We start from the raw sequence: 26313 nt of genomic DNA, 5'->3' as shown, positions 1-26313 counted from the left end.
TTTTATTTTGTTTTATTACTTATAAACCTGACTTATTTTTGGTCTACAGAGCTCTATGGGGGCTAGTTTTTTGCAGGACGAACTGTAATTTTTATTGGTACCAATTTTGCGTTACATAAAACTTTTTGATCACTGTTGTTCAACTGGGGACAAAGTGAGATTAAAAATGGCGAACAACGTTTTTATTTTTCCCTTACGGCGTATACTATGCAGGAACATTTAATATTTTCGTAGTTCGGACGGTGGTTTAAACTTTTAATATTTTTTTTTATTTTTTTTTAAACTTTTGATTCCTTGTCCCATTCACCCTAATAGAGATCTATTATGGTGAATAGTATTTTGACACACTCCCCTCTGAGCTCTGCTTCGTGCACAGCTTACCAGCAAGCTTACCATGATAGGCCTGGGAACCTTCTGCAGCGCCCAGTCTGCTATGGTAACCGATCGGAGGCCTGCAGTTTCACTGCGGGGGCTCTAACCTCATAGATGCCTCAATCTCGGTCGAATGCGACATCTGAGAGGTTAATGTGCCTCAAATTAATAACTATGTACACAGCATGAGCCACATACCTATAAAACTGCAGGACAACCTTCCGGGATGTGGAAAAGTTAAAGGACCTTTGATGATGTAATTGCATGTGATCATTAACATTTGGATGTTATTGGTCACATGGCAATGACATCAAAGTTCCTTTAACTTATCAGCTTCCAGCACCGCGAGGACACAATGAGTTTTCTTTCCCCCTGACACTCCGCCATCGGGTCCTTCTGCTTTTTCGTTGGTGGCAGTGGCCCGCTGAGTTGCAGTGAGGAGGGAGGGACGCTCTCCCTCCTCCTCCACTGTGCGGCTGCTTATGAGAAGACGCGCGCTTTGTTCTCTGATAGGGACTGATACAATAGAGCAGCTTAGTATCAGAAAAATGTGAATCCTGTTATCATATTGAACCGGGCATCAAAAAATTATCGAGACTTCATACCCGGTGCAACCCTAATCAGATCAAAGGGTTTTGGAACCGCGCTGCTAGAGACTATGTCTCCCGGTCAACAGTGGATAGCAAAAGGGTATCAGCCCCTCTCCTCGACACCCACAGGATCCGATCCTCCCCAGACCTCCTCCTCTGCAGGGTTTAAAGGAGATAGGCAGAATAGTGAAGCACCCCTTGCAATCTTTTTATAAAAGGTTTTATTCTACTCACAAAAGTCGGTAGACAAAAGGCATAAAATACAAATCAGTCGTCACGTTCCTGCCCGACCCGGGTTCCGCTGCCTCGCTTCCTCAGGGGCGATAATCAGATCAGCTGTTCAATGGATTAGCAGTGCCAGCTTTACCATCCAGTTAAGAAAATGGATAGGAATCAAACTAGACAGCTACACTTTTTGCCAATGTTTTTTTTCTATTGAAGTCTAGGTATCCCATAAATGCATCCATGTTTGTAATGTTTTTGAGTAAAAACATATAGCTTTAAAGGGCTTCTGTCACCCCACTAAAGTCTCTTTTTTTTTGGGGCTAGTTAAATTACTTATCCTGCGATATATGAAAATATAATGGTGTTACTTACTTTGATCCAGCAGTTTCTTCTAAAAACGAACTTTTATAATATGTAAATTAGGTCTCTACCAGCAAGTAGGGCGGCTACTTGCTGGTAGCTGCTGCAGAAAACCGCCCCCTCGTCGTGTTGATTGACAGGGCCAGCCGGGATCTCCTCCTCCGGCCAGCCCTGTCGGCATTTCAAAAATCGTGCGCCTGTGTTCATTCGGCGCAGGCTCTCTGAAATGAGGAGGCTCGTCTCCTCAGCACTCCCTCAGTGCGCCTGCACCGATGACGTCTTCTATTTCGGTGACGTCATCGGCGCAGGCGCACTGAGGGAGTGCTGAGGAGACGAGCCTCCTCATCTCAGAGCGCCTGCGCCGAATGAACACAGGCGCGCGATTTTTGAAATGCCGACAGGGCTGGCCGGAGGAGGAGATCCCGGCTGGCCCTGTCAATCAACACGACAAGGGGGCGGATTTCTGCAGCAGCTACCAGCAAGTAGACGCCCTACTTGCTGGTAGAGCCCTAATTTACATATTATAAAAGTTTGTTTTTAGAAGAAACTGCTGAATCAAAGTAAGTAAGACCATTATATTTTCATATACCGCAGGATAAGTAATTTAACTAGCCCCAAAAAAAAAAATGACTTTAGTGGGGTGACAGAAGCCCTTTAAAGGGAATGTCAGCTCCAAAACACCGGCAAAGTAGAGTAAATAGTGTTTAGTGCGAGAGACGCTAAGTCCGGTTATGTCATTTTTATCTTCATACTCCCTTCCATTCTGACTCTGTGCTCCCACAAACCAGCAGTAAAATGCATTGAGAGGACTCCAGTGCTCATGCACCTAATGGAGAAGACTCAGAGGCATTTTACTGCTGATTGGTGGATGCATCCACTACTCTCTCAGTAAAGTAATACTTCCGGATATTACTTTTAAACCTTTGCCCCTCTAATTTAAAACTATGTCCTCTTGTAGCAGTTTTTCTTCTTTTAAATATTCTCTCCTCTTTTACCTTGTTGATTCCCTTTATGTATTTAGCAGTTTCTATCATATCCCCTCTGTCTCGTCTTTCTTCCAAGCTATACATGTTAAGGTCCTTTAATCTTTCCTGGTAAGTTTTATCCTGCAATCCATGTACCAGTTTAGTAGCTCTTCTCTGAACTCTCTCTAAAGTATCAATATCCTTCTGGAGATATGGTCTCCAGTACTGAGCACAATACTCCAAATGAGGTCTCACTAGTGCTGTGTAGAGCGGCATGAGCACCTCCCTCTTTCTACTAGTAATGCCTCTCCCTATACACCCAAGCATTCTGCTAGCATTTCCTGCTGCTCTATGACATTGTCTGCCTACCTTTAAGTCTTCTGAAATAATGACCCCTAAATCCCTTTCCTCAGATACTGAGGTTAGGACTGTACCACTGATTTTATATTCTGCTCTTGGGTTTTTACGCCTCAGGTGCATTATCTTGCACTTATCAACATTAAATTTTAGTTGCCAGATTTTTGACCTCTAGTTTTCCTAAATCCTTTTCCATTTGGTGTATCCCTCCAGGAACATCAACCCTGTTACAAATCTTTGTGTCATCAGCAAAAATGCAAGTGAATATGAAGATAAAAACATGTGTCTATTCTTTAAAACAGCTTACACCTGGGACTAATGTCTGTGATCGGCAATAAAGCCAATCCCAGACATTTCACCCCTCAGATGCCATGGTCATTTGTAAACATGGCAAGTGATGCAGCCTTCCCAGGAGCATAGCGCCCCCAAGGCCCAAACGGCTCCTCCGCACTGAGATTAGGGGAGTTGTTCGTTCCTTGCGCATCAGTCCCTCTAAAGGATCCAATGCTACCACAACAGTAGTTCCTATGGAGGCGTGCAGGTGGCCTCTGTTAAAATCCTCTAAGGGGACTTAAAATATGTGGTAGAAAAGGGTACAATTTTGAAAAATTGTAGAAACAAATTATAATCAAATGCCTTCCTCCATAATAAAAAAAAATAACGATCACTTGCACCGCCACGTCCCAAAATGACAGTACTGTTAAAATATAAATGTATTTATCCCATACATTGAACACCGTAACACGTATAAAATCAAAATAGCTGATTCACCGCTTTTTCAGCACTTTATCACGCAAACAAAGTGAGCCCTCATTCAGCTCCATAGATAGAACTATATAAAAAAACTTATAGGGGTCAGGATGCAATGAAAAAATATTTCCCAAAGTTTTTTTTTTTAAGTATTAAAATACAAGAAAAACGGTATAAATGTGGTATTGCTGTAATCATACTGTCCCATAGAATAAAGGCAACAGGTCAGTCTTACCACAGTGGGATAGCCGTAAAAACGAGACCCATAAAAGTTACTATGGTGGAATGTTTTGGTTTTTTTTTCTTCCAATTTCACCCCATTTGGATTTTTTTTTTGCCAGTTTTCCACTACATCATATACAATATTAAATAGTACCATTAGAAAGTCCAACCTGTCCCGCAAAAAACAAGCCCCCATACAGCTATGCGAATGGAAAAATAAAAAAGTTTTATGGCTCCTGGAAGGAGTAAAAAATGAAAACGGAAAATTGCCCCATCCTCTAAGGGTTCAAAAGCTCCTTTTAAAATATTTTTTATATATATATTTTTTTTATTTTTATTTTTTTTACCCTGACAAATAACCTACGGGTGAGGCTAAGGTATTTACTTTTATTATCTTGCATTATTATTATTATTATGTGACACTGGATTTAGATTACTTCTGCTGATGTATTAAGCTTTGCAATATTTAATAAAGTAAACAAATAAAAAATAAAACTCAAAGGTCTGAACTCAACAGATTTTCAGTATTTGCAATCACACCGAGTGTTCAAGGCTCCGTACAGGAAAATAGCCCCCCATGGTGCTCGGAGCACTTTATAGCGGTCCTTCCAGGGCACACAGTTTCCATGGCAGCAGTGCACCATGTACTCCTCCTCTTTGTGTAAAGCTAAAAAAAAAATGCATTGGCAAATAACAATTTTTTTTTTTTTAAAGATGTCAGCAAGCTGACATTTTTTTGCTTTGCATTACAGAAGTGTCTGAACATGGCGCTATATGTTACAGTATAGCTTTGGCTTCGTTTTTCGCGGCCTCCCTTTCTGCTTGCTTTCTGTCTCCCTATCTAATTTTTATGACACCGTTCTCAGAAGATGGCCCGTTGGGTATTTCCTTGTCATGTTTCATTTCAGGGTTTTATCCTGAAGGATCTCCTAAACATGTCTAGCAGTAAACAGAATGTAATGTGTGACCGAGCAGACGCGAAGCATTGGGAATGCAGGCTCCCTCACACCGAGGCTTTATTATCTGCCTCTGTATTGTGTGCCAATTGCTGGATAATCTTTTTCTTGCTGATGGTTTAGTAGTCTGTAATTTTTAATCATTCTGGAAATCCGCCCTCCATGCACTGTCTTCCTGGAGAGCTTGTGCTTATACACAGCAGACAATCTGAAGAAGCCGAGCCGCAGAAGGAGGGATCAAATGATAAGACAGTAGGTGGGTTTCAGACTACCGCAGACTGTATGCACAGATCTGTTGTTCTAGACCCATTAAAATAGGCCAATGTGCAATTCTTTGGCATCTGTTGGTGGTGTAAATGACGTTATAAATCAGAAACCCAGAAATGGGCAATCAGGGTTCCTATACCGAGTCCATAGGGAGACATAGTTGGTATTTCACAGTAGCATTGCAAATAGTAATACTCTCAACCATGGTGGTTTGCATATGTAAGCTCAAAGATGTATACTGCACATCGCATCTTAGTTTCGGGTAATCTAGGCATTGGAAGTATCTGCAAAAGCATACTTTATGTAGCCCTTTAAACGGGTTGTCTCACTTCAGCAAATGGCATTTATCATGTAGAAAAAGATACCAGGCACTTACTAATGTATTGTGATTGTCCATATTGCCTCCTTTGCTGGCTTGATTCATTTTTCCATCACGTTATAGCGCTCCAGATGGCAGCCAAAATGGTCGCCAATGCGCCTTAAAATTTGCAGATGGCGACAAGACTTTTTATCCTTGTTGCCATTTGCGACAGGGCTGCTGCGCTGTAGCTGAATATTGCGGCGGGGCATGGGAGCCAATAATTCCTTGCCCCAGCGCAGGCGTTCGCTCAGCAGCACTGGAGAGAAGGAAGCAGTCTCTCCCTCCCCCCTGTGCCGCTGCTGCATCCAATAAGAAGAGAGAGGGGCGGAGGAGGGGCTGTGGCCACTGATCCACCAATGATGATAACTCGCCCATTAATTCAAATACAGGAGGCTATGTGATTCTATGTGCGGCACCTGAGGGGTTAACTGCCGCGGATCGCAACTACCTGTGATAGAGGTCGGCTGCCGGCTATGTGATTCTGCAGCCAGCACCCTGTATTTGAATTAATGGCTGAGTTAACATAATTGGTGGTGCAGTGGCCACAGCTCCTCCTCCTCCGCCCCTCTCTCTTCTTATTGCCCCCCCCCCAAGTATTAAAGTCATTGGTCCCCTCCCCTCCTCCTCAGTGTCAGTTCCCATCGGAGCCCCAGCAGTGTAATCCTGGGGCTCCTATCGGTTACCCTGGCAGCCAGGACGCTACTGACGCCCTGGCTGCCATAGTCAGCTCCCTGCTGCTGTGTGCACTATGCACAGGGCAGCAGGGAGAGTGTATTGTCCTATTCACCCTGATAGAGCTCTATTAGGGTGAATAGGACAAGGGATGAAAAGATCCCAGGTTGTAGCCCCTAAGGAGGGAAAAAGTTATTAAATAAAAAGAAAAAAAAACAAAGTTTCAAAAAACACAAACACCAAAATATTAAGTATAAGTCGCCCCCTTTCCCAATGTTGCTTATAAAATATATAAACAATAAATAAACATATTACCGCCACTTCCGGAAAGTCCAAACTATTAAAATATTCAAAAATATCTCCTATGCGGTGAACGTCGTAAAAAAAAAAATATATATAATAATAACCTTGTCGCCCCAAAAAATAGGATAGGACTGTTCAATTATGGGCTGGACGATCCATAAAATGTGGAATGGTGGTTTTGTTTTGTTTTTGCACGGTATAGAATGGTATCGAGTTCTCAATACTTTTTTTATGGTATCGAAACGGAATCAAAATTTTGGTATCGTGACACCCCTAATATGTAGTGCTGGCTCATTACTGTGACCTGCGTCTCATCTTCTCCAAGTCGTCTTCTTTTTTTTTTTCTTTTTTTTTTATATAATTATATATATTTTTAATTTGGCGACCAAAAATTTAATTTGGCTCCTAAATTTTTCAGTTTAGGAGCCAATGGCTCCTGTTTATTTTTTTTAGTCTGGAGCACTGCATTATACACTGCTCATATCCAGGGTTACAATCACTGCTGCAGTGCAGATACCAGGGGGCCAGGACTTGACAGACCATGAGCAACATTAAATATGGCTCATAAAATAGTTTATGGACCTACAAACGACTTTTATCTGGTCACAGTTAGGGATGAGCGAATCGACTTCAGAAGTTGTAATACAGTATTAGAATGTATTGGCTCCGATGAGCCGAAGTTATTACTTAGCGAAGTCTACATTATTACTGTAAAAAACCTTCATACCGAACTTGGGTTCGGTTCCAAGTGGTACCTTGGAACCGAACCAGAGTTCAGTATCAAGGTTTTTTACAGTAATAATTCACAGAGTTATTACACGAAGTCTCGCGAGATTCCCGCTCCGTACAGTATTACAACAAAGTTTTATGCGAATCAACTTCGGATGAAGCATCCGAAGTCAATTCGCTCCTCCCTAGTCACAGTAGTAAAAATGTGGATATTAGTAGATGGCTCTTTTTAAAAACACTTTATCTATAATAGAAACCATGAGCTGGTGCCAGGTTGAAGCAGGTTGACGCTTTTTGACTTCATTGTCTCATTTTCCCATGCTCTTTCGTGGAGCAGAGAAGGTCCGTCTTTTCTCCCTGATGACAGCTGGATAGGAAACGAGAAAGCAGCTGAATCAGTAAACAGTTGACTTGTGACTCAGAGGAGCTCGCGGCCAGGGGCAGAGCCGCAGAACACACATCCAGCTGAAGAGTGCGACACACTCAGTCCACATGGCATAGTCACAAATAACTAGGGATAAGCAAACTTCTGTTTTCAAGTTCGGCGTACAAGGTTCGGGTTATCTAGGAATTCCGTTATTGATTCCGCTACCACGGACCATAAGTCATGGCCCATGGTAGAGGAATCCATACCCGAATTCTTAGTTAACTCGAACCCGAACCTTGTACGCCGACCTTGAAAACAGAAGTTCGCTCAACACTACAGATAAACTAACCAATGTACAATAAGGCTGCCCTCACACAATGCAGTGGGATCCGCATGTGGCTCACCGGTAATTGCTGGCCTGCATCTATACATGAGTTTGTTCCAAATACCTAGAACGGTCATCCTAATACAGAGAGGTTGCGAGGTCTGTAGACATGAATACGGCTGTTCGTGGTATGTCTGTTGGGTCACCTAAGCCAGTGCTTTCCAACTCCACCCGCGTGGGTTACCCAAACCGGGGCGAATTTTAGGCCTAGTGCACATGAGCAAGTGTTGTCCAAGAAAACAAACCCCTGTGATGGCCTCATTTCCAGAACTCGCTGCATCATGGTGATTTATAATGCTTTTAGATCCAGCCCCACTGTGGGTCTGCTGTCTTGTATAAATCACTATGATGCATTGAGTTTAGGTCAGCCAAGGATCTAGAGTTTTCTGTGATTTAGTTCACTATTTTCAAGTATAAAGCTGTAAATTCTGCAAAGCCTGCGAGTCCTGCTTCCCCAAACACACAGCCATTGACAGCACTTTGAGCTTTGGATCTTAGATCCAAAGTTGCTTCGCTCCAAACTTCTATTAATGCTGTAAATCTCTGCACAGCATGAAAGCGGATGGACTCCGTCAAGGCAAATTCATTATCGCTGAAGTCTGGCGGGACTTCGGTGAATCACTTTGGGGGTTTGATTTTTCAACTTGGAAAACAATTTTAAAACTTGTTTCCAAAGTCGGCTTTGGTACCGAGGTATCTAGTACCTGGGTGTAGAGACTAACAGGCATTTAGGATTCGTGTACACGGCCGTGGCCGTATTTCTGTCTGCAAACAACAGATACCTTCCGTGTGCAATCCATATTTTTCTCCCTTCTATCCAAAATATTCTCGACAAGAATAGGACATGTTCTATACTTTATGGAACGACCGCACGGATCTGCAAAACATATGGATGTAGGGGTGCACCGAAATGAAAATTCTGGTCCGAAACCGAAAATTCAGGATGCCCTTGACCGAAAACCGAAACTGCCTTTTTGCCCAAATACTTTTAAAATACTTTTTTTTTAATGATTTTATTAATAATTCTTTTTCATGAATTTAATAAATCATATTATATAACATAATGGGGGGATCTGTGGATGACGGACACTGTTATGGGGGGATCTGTGGATGACGGACACTGTTATGGGGGGATCTGTGGATGACGGACACTGTTATGGGGGGATCTGTGGATGACGGACACTGTTATGGGGGGGATCTGTGGATGACGGACACTGTTATGGGGGGGATCTGTGGATGACGGACACTGTTATGGGGGGGGATCTGTGGATGACGGACACTGTTATGGGGGATCTGTGGCTGGCACTGTTACAGGAGGGGATCTGCGGATGGCACTGTTATGGGCTGGGGGGATCTGTGGGTGGCACTGTTATATATGTGCCATCCACAGACCCCCCAGCCCATAACAGTGCCATCCGCAGACCCCCCCCAGCCCATAACTGTGCCATCCACAGATCTCCCCCCAGCCCATAACAGTGCCATCCGCAGACCCCCCCCAGCCCATAACAGTGCCATCCGCAGACCCCCCCCCAGCCCATAACAGTGCCATCCGCAGACCCCCCCCCCCAGCCCATAACAGTGCCATCCGCAGACCCCCCCCCCCCCAGCCCATAACAGTGCCATCCGCAGACCCCCCCCCCCAGCCCATAACAGTGACATCCACAGACCCCCCCCAGCCCATAACTGTGCCATCCACAGATCGCCCCCCCCCCCCGCTGCCGCCAGTATACAAATATAAGATGTTATATTCATTTATTGGTTATTAAACATGCCCCCTCAGTCCTATTACTACCTTACATCCTAATCGCTTCTGTAGAATTCAGGCAGCTCAAGCCGGGCGGCCAGCGCGTCTCTCACTGACGTCACTTGCCTGCGCCGCTGGCTTCATTCAGGCACATGACGAGAGTTACGCTGCCGCCCGCCTGGCCTGCCTGAATTCTACAGAAGCGATTAGGATGTAAGGTAGTAATAGGACTGAGGGGGCATGTTTAATAACCAATAAATGAATATGACATCTTATATTAGTATACCGGAGCGGCGGGGCTATACTACACTGACTGCACCGCCCCGCCGCTATTGCCAGACCCCAGATCCTCCTCCCAGTCCCTCCCCGAGTCCCCGCTCGCTCCTACATCGCAGCTTGCGATGTAAAACGGCAAGCATTAAAACCCCATATTTTCTGCCGATATGTACCAATATCAGCCGAAATGGATTAGGCCCATTTTCGGCTGCCGGAATTTCGGTGCACCCCTAGATGTGGGCATGACCCAATAGAAATGCATAGGACAGTGTGCCATCTGCAAAAAATGCTGATCGCACACAGTGGAACAATATGGTCGTGTGCAGGAGGCCATAAACGGCTTTTATATGGAAATGGTGAACTACAAAGCTATATATCCCAGAGCTCAGCCTCTTCTGCCTGCAGATATAGAGGCATTGGAGAACCGAAATATCACCGCCGATAGAGAAGGTATTAGGCATTTCTATATCAATTATAAATCACTTTTATGATAATTGTTTAAAACCTATATAAGGGGATAGGGAAAAAGTCCCAGCTAGCTTGAGAGGTAGGTGGGGTGCGGGCTGACGGGTGTATGTTCTGCATCACCACAAGCCCTATTGGTGGGGGCTAATTTGTATGCTCCCACTGATGGAAGGATAGGGGTGTGGATGTTAACCACTCTCCCAAATGGGAGCCTCCCTACTGCAACGCGGCTGTGGGTAAAGACCTGTTCACACCGGTAAGCAGTCGTAGGCAAATGCTGCATGCGAACTAGTCTGCCACACTATACAGCTGGCGCAGGTCATGTAGTCTTCGGAGAGGTACACCCACAAGGCAGGAGTCCATCTGCCAGAGACCCTGTTATTGTACCTAGTGTTTTAGTTGTGGCCCCCCTTTTGCCTCCAGTCTGCAGTTTATTTTTTATTTCATGTCCCCCTCCCTTTGATAATAGTAACAACTTTTCCATTGGTAGTTCTTAATAGTTGCATATGGGACCAGCACTGGGCTCCAGGTAAAATGATATGCTCCTGGCTTTCTGGAATCATGTGCATGCGATACTGCACGAGGGAGAATGAATCTATGGTGACCGATTCCTTCTCATGCGTGAGCTGCGGGTTGTAACCAGGCGGGGATCACATGCACAATGTATGGCACGTGTCCTTGGTTCAAGGAGCATATACTTGGACTGAAAGCTCCTCACTGGCTCAGTAAGCAACCAATGAAATCAAGAGGGTCATGGGGACACATGAAATGTAAAAAAACAAAAAACAGATAGCCCTTTAATGGAATCTGTTCGATTGGGTTACTGCCGTTTTAAAGAGTGGTTTTTGCCTTCCCCGGATCACCTGCGGTTTGCAAGTACAGTACAAAAAAGTTGTGCTTGATGAACTTAGGCCTTTTTTTTTTGCAACCCATTAACTATGTAACTTTTATTCTTTTTTTAAGTCATGTTTTTCTACAACGTCAAGCAAAAGATCCTTGCACAGGACACTTTCTGATGAGAGCATCTACAGCAGTCAGCGCGAGATGGTGTTCATCAATGCTCGAGCTTCACTCCTGGACCAAGCTCTTCCCAACGATGTCCTCTTCAGCAGCACATACCCCTCTCTGAATAAGTCACTGCAAATGCGCAGACCATCATACACTATGGGTATGAAGTCCATACATGGTGAGGAATGTAGAAAGTATTGTATACTAGGATCTCCTCTTGTATCCCAAGATGCAAATATTATACAAAGTGTCTAGTGGGCAAGAGCCCTAATGTAGAGTTTCAGCCTAAACCTTTTCAGAAACAAAGCACTAAATCCTCTCTGATTATAGCTATTTCCATAAGATGTCCTGTGTTCCTTCTAGGTGAGGGAAGAGATTAGAAATAGTCTGCTTTTCTATGGGTTAGACCCATTTACTCAACAGGTGTGGAAGCCCCTTTTCACGAGTAGGCCTACCGATAAGCTGATGGCCATGTGTCCATAACATTTCTTGAAGTAGATGGTGGTGGTCTTTCAAATGAATGGATGTCCTGTAGTACCTGGTCCTTGAGAGTGGAGCCCCTTCTTAGTGGCTAGCAGGCAACAGACTTCAAATTGTCAGACGTGACAACAGCGGAGGCAGTTTTTATGTTTTATGATCTTACTGAAAGGTGCTTAAATATTTTAAGGTCATATATAACGTTGGTGTTGAAGACAGATCTAAAAGAACATTGTGTGCGTCAGTCATTCAGTCATGTTCAGGCAGTAGCAGGGCATTTTGTGAAAGATAAGTAATAAGTCTTTGTTCATTTTACTGATGTTCAAAAACAATACATATGATCCTTCCTATTTCTAGGAGAGTTTTCTGCCTCAGACACCTCCCTCACAGACATTCATGATCAGAGAAGACAGGCCATGCCTGACCCAGGACTTATGCCCCTTCCAGACGCTGCTTCTGATATAGAGTGGTCAAATTTAGTAGATGCTGCCAAGGCCTTTGAGGGTAAGGTGGTCTAGAAAAGTTGAAATGTATGATAGAGGGTTTTGTTTTTTTCCATGCAACTGTGTTTCATAAAAAGTTTTTGGGACTGTAGGACATGTAAATATGAGGGTTATTTAAAGGGGTTGTCTCTCTTCAGCAAATAGTATTCATCATGTAGTGAAAGTTAATACGAGGCACTTACTAATGTATTGTGATTGTCCATATTGTCTCCTTTGCTGGCTTGATTTATTTTTCCATCACATTATGCACTGCACTTACCCAGAGATTACATCCACCGCTGCAGCACAGATATGAGGTGGCTGGGACAGGGCTCTACTGCGCATGCATGCCTATGTGCGCCACCGTAGTCTCGGCCACCAGAAAGGACGGAGCTTTTTTCCTACAGTGTGCAAGCATGTCCATCGCTGCTGGATTGCAGGGTGGTCGTAATCCATGGAAACGAGCAGTGTATAATGGGATGGAAAAAGGAGTCCAGCCAGCAAGGGAGGCAATATGGACAATCATAATACATTAGTAAGTGCTTTGTATTAACTTTGTCTACATGATAAATGCCAGTTGCTGAAGTGAGACAACCCTTTAAAGAATTACACATCTTGTTATAAGATACGTACATTTTCAATAGTCACAACTTCTGCATTCACATGCATGGCTGGGTCAAACCTGCATGTGTTCTCAATGGGTAGAGGGGAATAAGCTGCTCAGACACCTTTTGGTGACAGCCCATTTCCCTTGAGAATATAGGAACAGACAACCCAACATGCTCCATCCTGCTTTCCTACAAAATCTGCTTTGGGGGGGGGGGGGGGGGGGGAGAGAGTCGGCACACCCTCATAGACGTTAGATATTGTGCCAATCCCACCAAAGTTGTTGCGTTCAGCTTAGGGCAACATGCCTACCCAGAATCGTATAGCAGACATACACATAAGAGCAGAAAGTTGCACGGTCCCCCACATTGATCTACACCGAGTTTGCGTTGTGGTAGTAATTATGCCACGATTTCACCACAACCGGAAGTGGTTGTTCAGCCCTACACTAGTGCCTACTGTCAGAATTGGTGGGAACTCAGGCAAAAGATCATTTTGTATCTCCTGGAGACATTGGTGAAGCCTGTGTTCTCCTCCCACCGTCTCTATAGAGCACTTAACCTCTTTGGCAGTGGTTTTTGTTATTAGAAATGAGATTTCCATGACCTATTGCTTGCACGTGTCGGGCATTGCTCAGAGATTTGTCGTAGTAATATTCTAAGGGGTTGGAGCACACCGCGGAGCCATTCAGTTGTAGAAATCAATGGCGAACCGAGATCACAGACCTCATCAATGTGATCTTCTGATAGGTCATAGATACATGTAAGATCATTACCCCATTTGGAATTTAGCTGCACACATTCAGGAGAATTGTCTAGTAAAAGAGTAGCACCCGCTGTCTGGTGCTCAGTGATGTGCGCCTGCACCCGTCAGACAGTAGGTCTTCTCCATCCCCAGAAGAACGCCTTTTGTATCCTGGAGCTTCACAAACAGATGTCTGATATTGCTATATTATTGTCTTTTCAAACAGGCCCTTAGCTTAGGCTCTGTTCACACCTGTATTTTTTCTGATAAGAATATCACAAGCCGCAGTGCTATTTTTGCCTTAAAAAACTAGGTTCCGCTAAACCTCTGTCTTCCAGACTGATGTTAGCAAACAGGTTAGACATATTCTGAAAATGCCACCTGGTACCTTCATGCCATCTTTCATCAGTGTAATGGTTTATTTAAAAAAAAACTATTAATTCTGACTCCATTACAGAGTTCATACTTGCTGTTTATGCCAACATTGACATGCGCACATCTTTAGAGGGTCACCAAAACAAATCTGTCAGAGGAGCGGAGGTGAGGCCCTGAGAGTCTGTCCGCATTAGGCTACTTTCACACTAGCGTTCGGAGCTGGTCCGTCTGATGTTTCATCAGACGGATCCGCTCCGATAATGCAGACGTTCGCATCCGTTCAGAACGGATCCGTCTGCATTAAAACTTAGAAAATTGAAAGTGTGAAAGTTGTCTGAGCGGATCCGTCCAGACTTTACATTGTAAGTCAATGGGGAACGGATCCGCTTGAAGATTGAGCCATTTGGTGTCATCTTCAAGCGGATCCGTCCCCATTGACTTACATTGTAAGTCTGGACGGATCCGCTCGCCTCCGCACGGCCAGGCGGACACCCGAACGCTGCAAGCAGCGTTCAGGTGTCCGCTCACTGAGCGGAGCGGAGGCTGAACGCTGGCAGGCGGATGCATTCTCAGTGGATCCGCCTCCGCTGAGAATGCATTAGGGCTGGACGGATGCGTTCGGGGCCGCTCGTGAGCCCCTTCAAACGGAGCTCACGAGCGGACACCCGAACGCTAGTGTGAAAGTAGCCTTATGCGGACAATAGATTCCCGGACTCTCAGGGTCACACAGCCTTATACCTCATTATACTGCTGTCCAATCCTGTACGTAGCCCCTTTAGGGGACAGCGACATGCGACATGTCATGCAATGTTTGTCAATGGTGCCGCAATGAGACGGTCGCAAGAAATCCAGACATGGAAAATGTGGAATCCACAAGATCGTCTAACATGGAAATCGGATAAATTGAGTGAGACCAAGGGTGACTTTAAAATGTATTTAGCCTACGGTAATAAAAAAAAAAAAAACTAAATAACATTCACCATAAATCTGGGGTGTTGTGCTTTGCGTTGCGTTGCCTGGGAGTACTGGTCACACCCGTACTGGGAAACATTGCGGGGTCCATACAAAGGTTTGCTATGGGACCCTATGAGAGCCCCTGGCTACAAGCCCTGTAGAATGGATACATGTAACTAGTGGTGCATTATGTCACCTACTACTATTTCATTTTAGGGCAAAAAGTTCATGAATATTTTCTAATATATCTTAGTGTTGGAGTGGTGTTTGACTGATAGAGCGCCCCACATCCCCTGCTTTACCTTCAAAAGGAAGGGGAATAATAAAGAAGGATTCATAGCTCGCCTTCCTGCTGGATCCACTTCTGCATTGAATCCTTTACAGTAGGATTGTGTGAAGGGATGCAGATCTTCAGCCCTTCTAAAGATATTTTAGGAAATGATGTGTGGCTGACATGACTTTACTTAGTTCTTGAGTGAAGAGTGAAAATGATGATGTCTACAAAGAACACATTATCTGTTTGCATTGTGTAACTGGGTAAGGCTACTTTCACACTGCCGTTTTGGTTTCCGTTTCTGAGATCCGTTCAGGGCTCTCACAAGCGGTCCAAAACAGATCAGTTTTGCCCTAATGCAGTCTGAATGGATAAGGATCCGCTCAGAATGCATCAGTTCAGTCTCAATTCCGCTTTGGAGACGGACAACAAAACGCTGCTTGCAGCGTTTTGTTGTCCGTCTGATGAAACTGAGCCAAACTGATCCGTTTTCACTGACGCAATCAGGCACAATAGAAAACGGATCCGTCCTCCATTGACTTTCAATGGTGTTCAAGACGGATCCATCTTGGCGATGTTACAGATAATACAAACGGATCCGTTCTGAACGGATGCATGCGGTTGTATTATCACAAAACGCGAGTGTGAAAGTAGTCTAATGCATTTTATCTAAGTCATGCTGCTGAACTTTATCTCTGTGTTCCCATAGATCAGAGGGCTTCCTTCTTTGCCTCCCCAGATGAAGAGCATAGACCTGGGAGCTCAGCCTCAATGGGTGAACAGTTGGAGGGCCAGGCGTCCTCTCAGGCCAGCACTTATTTTGGGTATGACCTCCAATGCTTTCATTTATCCTCCGTTGCACTTCCCCAGTTATTTCCAGGGGGCTGTTTTTGAACCTCAATAACCTGTTTCATCCTCTTACATATGTGGCGAAGAAGGACCGGCACTGACGATATGAAGAGACTTTTATTCAAAGCATAATAGCATCATCAGTGACTGTCCCTGAGCATGCCGAGTCCTTCTTCACTATATACTAGTGGGGCGCCTTCCCTGGACGCGTGCACCTCGTGCAAACCGCGGTGCCGACCCATCTTCTTCAATCATCCTCTTACATGGGATAATGGAAAACACTGTTAGGCTACTTTCACACTAGCGTTCGGAGCGGATCCGTCTGATGTTTCATCAGACGGATCCGCTCCTATAATGCAGACGTTTGCATCCGTTCAGAACGGATCCGTCTGCATTATAACTTAGAAAATTTTCTAAGTGTGAAAGTAGCCTGAACGGATCCGTCCAGACTTTACATTGAAAGTCAATGGGGGACGGATCCGCTTGAAGATTGAGCCATATTGTGTCATCTTCAAGCGGATCCGTCCCCATTGACTTACATTGTAAGTCTGGACGGATCCGCTCGCCTCCGCACGGCCAGGCGGACACCCGAACGCTGCAAGCAGCGTTCAGGTGTCCGCTCACTGAGCGGAGCGGAGGCTGAGCGCTGGCAGACGGATGCATTCTCAGTGGATCCGCCTCCATTGAGAATGCATCAGGGCCAGACGGATGCGTTCGGGGCCGCTTGTGAGCCCCTTCAAACGGAGCTCACGAGCGGACACCTGAACGCTAGTGTGAAAGTAGCCTTATAAATACCTCAGGTGGCTCCATGAATGGATATACAAAAGTTCTTTAAAGATCTGTCAGCAGATTTGCAGAGGGTGCGGCAGTTGCAGAGAGAGCAGAGCATCTAGGTGTAACAGCAACGCCCCCGTTGCTCCTAGAGGCTCATTTGCATATATTCGAACATCATTTTTCTCAGCAATGAGACCAACACAGATGCCTTCAGCTGCCAAGCACACATGTAACAGGTCAGCCGGTGTCATAGGGACAAATCTGCTGACGGATGCCCTTTAAAAGGAACCTGTCACCGGGATTTTGTGTATAGAGCTGAGGACATGGGTTGCTAGATGGCCGCTAGCAGATCCGCAATACCCAGTCCCCATAGCTCTGTGTGCTTTTATTGTGTAAAAAAACGATTTGATACATATGCAAATTAACCTGAGATGAGTCAGAGCTTGAAAATATGACTCTTCTCTGGTCACACAAGTAAGATATGACTCTTATGTTAATTTGCATATGTATCAAATCAGTTTTTTTTACACAATAAAAGCACACAGGGCTATGAGGAATGGATATTGTGGATGTGCTAGCGGTGATCTAGCAACCCATGTCCTCAGCTCTATACACTAAATCCCGGTGACAGGTTCCCTTTAATGTTCTAATTTGTATAAACATAGGCGCAGTGGATAATAAATGACCCCCTATGTTAGGTGTATTTCTAGCACAGATTGCGGTGCAAGGGTTAGGGCTCTTTCACACTTGCGTTCTTGTCTTCCGGCATAGAGTTCCGTCGTCGGGGCTCTATGCCGGAAGAATCCTGATCAGGATTATCCTAATGCATTCTGAATGGAGAGAAATCCGTTCAGGATGCATCAGGATGTCTTCAGTTCCGGAACGGAACGTTTTTTGGCCGGAGAAAATACCGCAGCATGCTGCGCTTTTTGCTCCGGCCAAAAATCCGGAACACTTGCCGCAAGGCCGGATCCGGAATTAATGCCCATTGAAAGGCATTGATCCGGATCCGGCCTTAAGCTAAACGTCGTTTCGGTGCATTGCCGGAGCCGACATTTAGCTTTTTCAGAGTGGTTACCATGGCTGCCGGGACGCTAAAGTCCTGGCAGCCATGGTAAAGTGTAGTGGGGAGCGGGGAGCAGTGTACTTACCGTCCGTGCGGCTCCCCGGGCGCTCCAGAGTGACGTCAGGGCGCCCCAAGCGCATGGATCATGTGATCACATGGATCACGTCATCCATGTGCATGGGGCGCTCTGACGTCATTCTGGAGCGCCCCGGGAGCCGCACAGACTGTAAGTATACCGCTCCCCCGCTCCCCGCTCCTACTATGGCAACCAGGACTTTAATAGCGTCCAGGGTGCCATAGTAACACTGAACGCATTTGGAAGACGGTTCCGTCTTCAAATGCTTTCAGTACACTTGCGTTTTTCCGGATCCGGCGTGTAATTCCGGCAAGTGGAGTACACGCCGGATCCGGACAACGCAAGTGTGAAAGAGGCCTTAGGCTACTTTCACACTCGCGTTTGGTGCGGATCCGTCTTGTATCTGCACAGACGGATCCGCACCGATAATGCAAACGCTTGTATCCGTTCATAATGGATCCGTTTGCATTATTTATAAAAAAAAAAGTCTAAGTCAAAACGGATCCGTCTTGACTTACATTGAAAGTCAATGGGGGACGGATCCGTTTTCAATTGCACCATATTGTGTCAGTGAAAAACTGATCCGTCTCCATTGACCTACATTGTAAGTCTAGACGGATCCGTTTGGCTCCACATCGTCAGACGGTCACCAAAACGCTGCAAGCTGCGTTTTAGTGACCGTCTAAAAAAACACAACGGAGACCAAACGCAGCCAAATTTATGCATTCTGAACGGATCCATTCAGAATGCAGTGGGGCTGAACTGATCCGTTTTCGCCCTTTTCTGAGAGCCCTGAAACGGATCTCACAAGCGGACCCAGAAACGCCAGTTTGAAAGTAGCCTTAGTTTTCCCTGCTCTCTCACCAGGTCTACAAAAGCGGTCGCGGCCTGGGCACAGGCCGGCAGGACCGTCTCATTTATCGTTTTCTATGACTGTTGTAGGCGTAGAAAAATGTCGAAATGTAAGGCCGCAAGGAAGCTGGCGTACATTTAGACTGGCGCTGGATGCGCCAAAGTTGTGTAGAGGTAGGCGCCTCTTCATAACTATGGCGGATCCACCGCCAGCTATAGGGGTTATTAAGACTGGTGTCTAAAACGCCAATCTTAATAAATGACCCCCATAATTCACTTCAGTTAGAAAAGTAGACTTGAAATGGTAAAACTCCTTCTGGGTTTAATTTGTCACTTTCTTATCCAGCGCCATGTTATAGATCTCATTACTGTTTCTCCACCGCAGGAAAGACTCTCCCACCTCACTGGCTTTGAAGGTTGAACAGCTGGAAAGCATGCTGAAGATGCTGCAGTACGACTTGAAAAAGGTATGGCGGCGTACAGGAAGCGTACTGTACAGATCGTAGACAGGCAGTCTATAATGGCTCGCATTGTAGGATACATTTAGTGCATAGCCGGACCCTTTTGTCTGTCTAACTTTACACCAAAATTGTGGTGATGTTTTTGCGCACACGGTCGCATCTTAAGTCACGCCGCCTGTCGAGCTGGAATTATTCAACCTGTGGATTATTCTTTTTGGTGCACTAGTATAAAGGCGTCTACAACGTGATTTATCATTAGAAACCAGAAATGCGCCAAATTATGGTGCATGTTACATCAAGGTCTGGACCAGTTACATTTGTGATGAGGTTTTGTTCATGCGGGTGTATTATACTGCTGTAGTGGGGTTTGTATTATTTTTTTTTAAGTTTTAATCCTTTTTAGTGAAGGATTTCCTTGTTTTCTGATACAGGATCCAAAGATTTTCCACTTTTTACGACTACGAATAAAGCGCACATTAGGTTTTCTTCACATGGACTATAGGATTATTTTCTGTTTAATTGCAGTTGTCATTGAGAGTATTTTTTTTATATAATTTATGTATAAATCTAGTAATTGATAAAAATCTGCTTACAAATGTCCTGGGTAGGTTATCAGACAGACAACGGCCCACTGGGCCCAGCTCTGCCCCTGACCACCTCATTCTAGCGGGACGGCCATTTTTTCATGCATCCTTATAGGTTGGGCATGTGTACAGTAGATTCTTTTAAAATTGTGCGTCAAAGCCATATTGTGGACAGAAAGACTCCTACTGGGGTCCGCTATATTGCTTTTGCTTCCACAATTTTATTACACAGCTCTGTCAGGCAAAACAAACGTTTTTCAGCGTGTCTAGATAGTGGTTATGGTGGCCCCTGGTGGTCACACAGGCTCCGCCCCTGAGTTCTCCCCTATACGCTGGCAGTGTGGTGGCCCCTGGTGGTCACACAGGCTCCGTCCCTGAGTTCTCCCCTATACGCTGGCAGTGTGGTGGCCCCTGATGGTCACACAGGCTCCGTCCCTGAGTTCTCCCCTATACGCTGGCAGTGTGGTGGCCCCTGGTGCTCACACAGGCTCCGCCCCTGAGTTCTCCCCTATACGCTGGCAGTGTGGTGGCCCCTGGTGGTCACACAGGCTCCGTCCCTGAGTTCTCCCCTATACGCTGGCAGTGTGGTGGCCCCTGATGGTCACACAGGCTCCGTCCCTGAGTTCTCCCCTATACGCTGGCAGTGTGGTGGCCCCTGGTGCTCACACAGGCTCCGCCCCTGAGTTCTCCCCTATACGCTGGCAGTGTGGTGGCCCCTGGTGGTCACACAGGCTCCGTCCCTGAGTTCTCCCCTATACGCTGGCAGTGGAGTGATTCCCGCCATCATGCAGGCCAGACAGTAAGAGTCGGTGGCTTCTCATTGACATGGAGTACATTAGGCGAGGCAGCTTCGGTCTAAAGGTCCATGGGTCCACCATAAGAAATGATCCCAAGGGTCTACCCACATAGACCGCAAATGGTCCCTGTGCAAGAGCCGAATGTGGGTAACAGCCAGTTTGCTGGGAGTGAGATACTTGACATACAGTCCTTTCTGGCAAGTTTAATAAGGTGACAATAGTGTTTTAGATGCAATGAAAGATGCCTTGTGTTGTCTTGATAACATGGTGGTGGCGTTTCCTACTGGGCCCCTGTGCAGTTGCACAGGCTGCATATACGTTATGTCCACCCCTAATCTTATTACAAGGTCAACTGTAAATGGAATTGTCTTCTGCTAGACCTTAAAGGGCTCATCAGGCCGGGCCCCTCACACAGAATATACTTACCCCGCTCCCCTCTGCTGCTTCTCCCCCTGCGCCGATGAAAACATCCAGTGTCGGGGGAGCAGCCAATGGCAGACGGGGACAGGTACAAGCCTCCCTAGTATCACGGGTGACGCTAGAGAGGCTCGTCCCCGTCCCTGTCTGCCATTGGCTGCTTTCCCCGACACTGGATGTTTTCTTCAGCGCACAGGGAGAAGCAGCAGCGGCGGTGTGGGGACCAGGAGGGGAGCGGGGCCCGGCATATGGGGGGGTCAGTTTATTGGTTTGGATAACAACTCTTTAAGGGCCTTGTTTTATCAGGGGTATTTTATTGTGACAGAGCTTGGGCCACTGGAGGATTCTCTGATGGGTCAGTTCAACACTGAGGTGAGGGAATCTACAGAACATGGAACAACGATATCTAGACAGGATTCCATTTGAAAACATTAATATATGTTTTACCTGATCCAACAGAGAAGGCCCTATATATAATAATAATAATAATAAATCATCTGAACTGTTTGGGCTCTGATACCCAGTGGACATATACTAATCTGCTGTCTTAAAAGGGATTGTGCCAAGTTTTTAGGTTATCCCCTATACTAGCTGATCCCTGAGACCCCCAATGATCACAAGAGTGGAGGTCCCGTTCTGATGGAGCGGCATGTCGTGCGCACCGCCACTCCATTCATTCTTTATGGGAGCAATGATGATAGCTGAGCGCTGCGGATAGGGAATAACCTAAAAACTTGGCACAACCCCTTTTAATTATATACTGAATTTTACTGAATTTTAGATTAGTGTTCACACTTGCTTCATGGATATACATTGCTGGATCCGCTGTATATGATGGATGCCAACACCACAAATCCCATTTATAATGCAGTCCATGCTTATGTTCTTCCCATCGGATCTGATGGGAATCTGCATCAGAGGCTCTGAACAGATGTGAACAGAGCCTAAAAGACAGATCTGAGAGTTAGGCCTCTTTCACATGACAGTATGGCTTTTTCAGTGTTTTGCGGTCCGTTTTAAACGGATCCGTTGTTCTGTTTTTTGTTTCCGTTTCCGTTACGTTTTTCCGTATGGCATATACAGTATACAGTAATTTCATAGAAAAAATTGGGCTAGGCATAAAATTTTCAATAGATGGTTCCGCAAAAACCGGAACAGATACGGAAGACATACGGATGCATTTCCGTATGCATTCCGTTTTTTTTGCGGACCCATAGACTTTAATGGAGCCACGGAACGTGATTTGCGGCCAAATATAGGACATGTTCTATCTTTCAACGGAACGGAAATACGGAAACGGAATGCATACGGCGTACATTCCCTTTTTCTTTTTGCGGAACCATTGAAATGAATGGTTCCGTATACGGACCGTATACGGAACGCAAAAAAAACGGCCCGCGAAACGGAAAAAAAGAACGGTCGTGTGAAAAGAGGCCTTATTCTGTAATCGAAACCTTATTGCTGTTTAATGCATTCAGCCTCATTCACACGTCAGTGTTTGGTCAGTGATTTCCATCAGTGATTGGGAGCCAAAACCAGGATTGGAGCCTCCACACACATAAGGTATAAGGGAAAGATCTGCACCTGTTCTGTATTTAGCGCCGCACCTGGTTTTGGCTCACAATCACTGATGGAAATCACTGACCGAACACTGACGTGCGAATGAGGCATTATTCCCATTCTGTGAATGCTGCCATAAATAATGGATGCTTTCATTGTGTTGCCAAGGCTTCAACCAGGCACATGTATAGATCTCTAACTGAATTGTTTCCTCGAAATAAGGGCTCATGCACACCAGCGCGTGTGTGCCCCGTGCTGCAGACCGCAAATAGCGCTCCACAATGCACGGGTACCGTCCATGTGCACGCAGTTTGCAGATGCAGACGCAGTCACCTGAATGGGTCCACGATCCGCAAGATTCAGTCAGCACTGCAAAAAAATAGAACATTGACTTGAATGGGCCCGCACCACAAAAAATAAATAAGGCGGAAATCCCACAGAAGCGCATTGTAGTGCTTCCGCTCCGTATCTTCCAGATTGCGAACCCATTCAAGTCAATGGGCCGGTGCTCTTGTGCATGAGCCCTAAAAGGATTTTCTAAACACCACACTTTGACACCACTAGCGCAAATATTTTTGCACAAGTACAGTTTCTCTGCCGCCCTTTCCGATTTTCCGAAAAGGGGCATGGTGAAGGGTGGGGCACTGGCACATTTATCTGCTTTTACAACCGTTTTTCTGGTGTAAAATCTACGCCAGCTTGTAGGCCCGTGGACTGCGAAGCTGCGCCTAATTCATGGTAACGTGTCTGCCTAGTGGCCATAAATTAGGCACAGCCTTCGGCAGCACTTGGGGATGTCATAGACCAGCGTAAAATGCCAGTCTATGATAAACGCCCTCCATTATATTTTTCTATTGGTTTCCCTGGACAGAATGAAACCATCCATTGTTCAAATTGCTTCAGAGAACTGAAACATGAACACGGTGCGGTCCCGCGGCCAGCATGTAGTCTATAACCCCATACACTCATCAGTAAGGCTTCCCTCTCCCCGATGCGGTCCCGCGGCCAGCATGTAGTCTATAACCCCATACACTCATCAGTAAGGCTTCCCTCTCCCCGATGCGGTCCCGCGGCCAGCATGTAGTCTATAACCCCATACACTCATCAGTAAGGCTTCCCTCTCCCCGATGCGGTCCCGCGGCCAGCATGTAGTCTATAACCCCATACACTCATCAGTAAGGCTTCCCTCTCCCCGATGTGGTCCCGCGGCCAGCATGTAGTCTATAACCCCATACACTCATCAGTAAGGCTTCCCTCTCCCCGATGAGGGTTTAATGCAGTTAATTGGAGACCTGCAAATAGCCTGCGGAGGAGACCTCTTGGCAGGTTCCTCTGACTCTGCATCTGATGGTTCCTTCACAACAGGAAGGGGATGGTCCCTGCAATGCTTTTGTTTAACCATCAACTATGCCGACTTCTTTCTCATCAGACGCCCCCTGGTATTAACCCTTACATGTTGTCAGATTTTACTGCAGTTTTATTGTCGAGATGCATTTAGCTCTAAATCGGCTTCATGTTTGGTAAAGTAATAGGTAAATATGGAGAGTATACTGTACATCGCATTTCAACAACGGTTTGCAAGCAAATCTTGCAGCAATGAATATGCCTTTTATTATTAATGGGGTTTTCCCTTAAAGGGGTATTCTGCTTGTTAAAATTCATCCATTATCCACAGGACAGGGGGTAACTATTAGATCAGTGAGTGTCCTACTGCTGGGACAAGAATGGGTACCCCCTACTCTCTGGAGCCGCAAAATGCCACTCCATTCATTTGTATGGGACCTGTCTCCTGAACTCCCATAGAGATGAATGCAGTGGCAATGAGGGGTAGAGGGTACCTGTACTCATGGTGGGGGGAGACCCCAGCAGTAGGATCTTGTGGATAGTGAATACTTAACAACCAGAATACCCCTTTAACGGTCAAGTTGGAAACCCCTGGTTTTAGAAATACCGCTCTGCCAATTTTGTATTGGGGGGGGCGGGTGGTGTCAGTGGAAAAAAACTAAATAAAACACGTTCTGTTTTCTGACATCCGTTATTCAGTTGCAATTAAAAAAAATGCTGTGTGAATAACCTCAGACTACCATTGTTCTTAAAACAGACATGTGACGGCCATTAAAAAAAAATATATAACTTTCACATGGTGTCTGGGCCCACCAGTAAAATATATTTTGGGGGCCCACCGTACGGATACATTCAAATATTACCTGCTCACACAGCAGCAAGATGCTACCAGATGATTGAATATGGGGGTCGCTGCAGCAACTTTGAGAAGGTAGGTCCTGTGAAAGGAGGACACTGGCAGCTTTCCTCTATATCTAGAAGTCATCTCAGCTTTGATCGGATATATAATAATAAACTGGGGAGTTTCTTTAATAATCTATCATGTTTTTCTCTATGAACATAGGCTGGTTGAGGTGCTGTACATTGAGTATATGCATGTAGTGCAGTAAGTCTACTGTGTTATGTGCCACTTGTGCCGGGGGTGGGAGACTAGGGCATCACCTTGCTCAGGGGTCCACCGGGGGATTCACCTGTACCCCTGTGGGCCAGTCCGGGCCTGCATGTCCGTATGAATGTAGCCTTAGGCCACCTGCACATAGGATCCGCACAAATTTCCGTGCAGATTTATGTCAGTTTCTGCCCCATATCCACAATTTCTAATTGCAGATTTTGGTGCGAATTAAATTTGGTTTTGCCGCAGATCTCATCCTTCCATTGAAAAGGGTGAAATCCACAGCTAAAACCGCAAACATAATTGACCTGCTGCAGATCCACACAGAAAAAATCTGCAAAGTGTGCATGACAAAATGTCGTCATGTAGCCCTAGCCTTATTCTTCTAGGTTCTAACAGCTTCAGCGTATGTCAATAAGTCATTCGTGAGCTTTTGGCCATCTCCATTGATTGACAGTTTTGTTTTTTTTCAACTGAATTAGCAGCAGGGGGCGGAGAAAATCAGGAGCTCATGAATATCCAGGATCCATCGGCATACCCTGGAGCTGTTCAATACAAGATTTTAGAAAAAATGGAAAGTCCTCCAGCATTTTGCTAAGTTAGGACACCAGAAAACTGGTGACAGGTTCCCTTTAGGGTGGTTTTACACCGTACAATTGTTGGGCCGGTTATCAGGAGAGAACGTGACTCTAAGGCCTCATGAACACGACCGTGCCGTTTTTTTGCGGATCCGCAAAAAACAGAAGCCGCCCGTGTTGCCTTCCGCAATTTGCGGAACGGAACAAAATGTGGGGCATCCTGTTGCTTTCCCTAGCGGTATCACTTGATTACTAGGTTTTAAAGGTAACCTGTCACATTGAACAGAGTGCAGGGGCTTCAGGCGGTATGTTACAGAGCAGGAGAATACCTGATCATTCTGGGCTGTGAAGTCCAGGAGGCGGTCCTATCAGTGACTGACAGCATTCCCTCTATGAGGAGGAGGTCCTATCAGTGATTGACAGCCTTCCCTCTATGAGGAGGAGGTCCTATCAGTGATTGACAGCCTTCCCTCTATGAGGAGTAGGTCCTATCAGTGACTGACAGCCTTCCCTCTATGAGGAAGAGGTCCTATCAGTGATTGACAGCCTTCCCTCTAT

The 26313-nt window shown here is 45.7% G+C and overlaps 1 protein-coding gene across 6 annotated transcripts in view; it reads left to right on the top strand.

The window, feature by feature from the left end:
- The window catches only part of SIPA1L1 (signal induced proliferation associated 1 like 1), a 246180-nt gene that overhangs the window by 201290 nt on the left and 18577 nt on the right, over positions 1-26313 (top strand). For 5 of the 6 annotated variants that reach the window (XR_005774835.1, XM_040411977.1, XM_040411979.1 and 2 more), the window contains 4 exons: positions 11330-11552; positions 12209-12355; positions 15996-16110; positions 19289-19370. Coding sequence is in view for 5 of the 6 variants with exons in the window: in XM_040411977.1 (XP_040267911.1) it covers positions 11330-11552; positions 12209-12355; positions 15996-16110; positions 19289-19370 (567 nt within the window). In the remaining variant the exon portion in view is untranslated. The remainder of the gene's footprint in view (positions 1-11329; positions 11553-12208; positions 12356-15995; positions 16111-19288; positions 19371-26313) is intronic. The other variant, XM_040411978.1, reaches the window with a different exon arrangement.

The sequence above is a fragment of the Bufo bufo genome, chromosome 11 (genome assembly GCF_905171765.1).
Source record: "Bufo bufo chromosome 11, aBufBuf1.1, whole genome shotgun sequence".
Classification (NCBI taxonomy): domain Eukaryota; kingdom Metazoa; phylum Chordata; class Amphibia; order Anura; family Bufonidae; genus Bufo; species Bufo bufo.
This window is presented reverse-complemented; position numbering and strand designations above follow the sequence as displayed.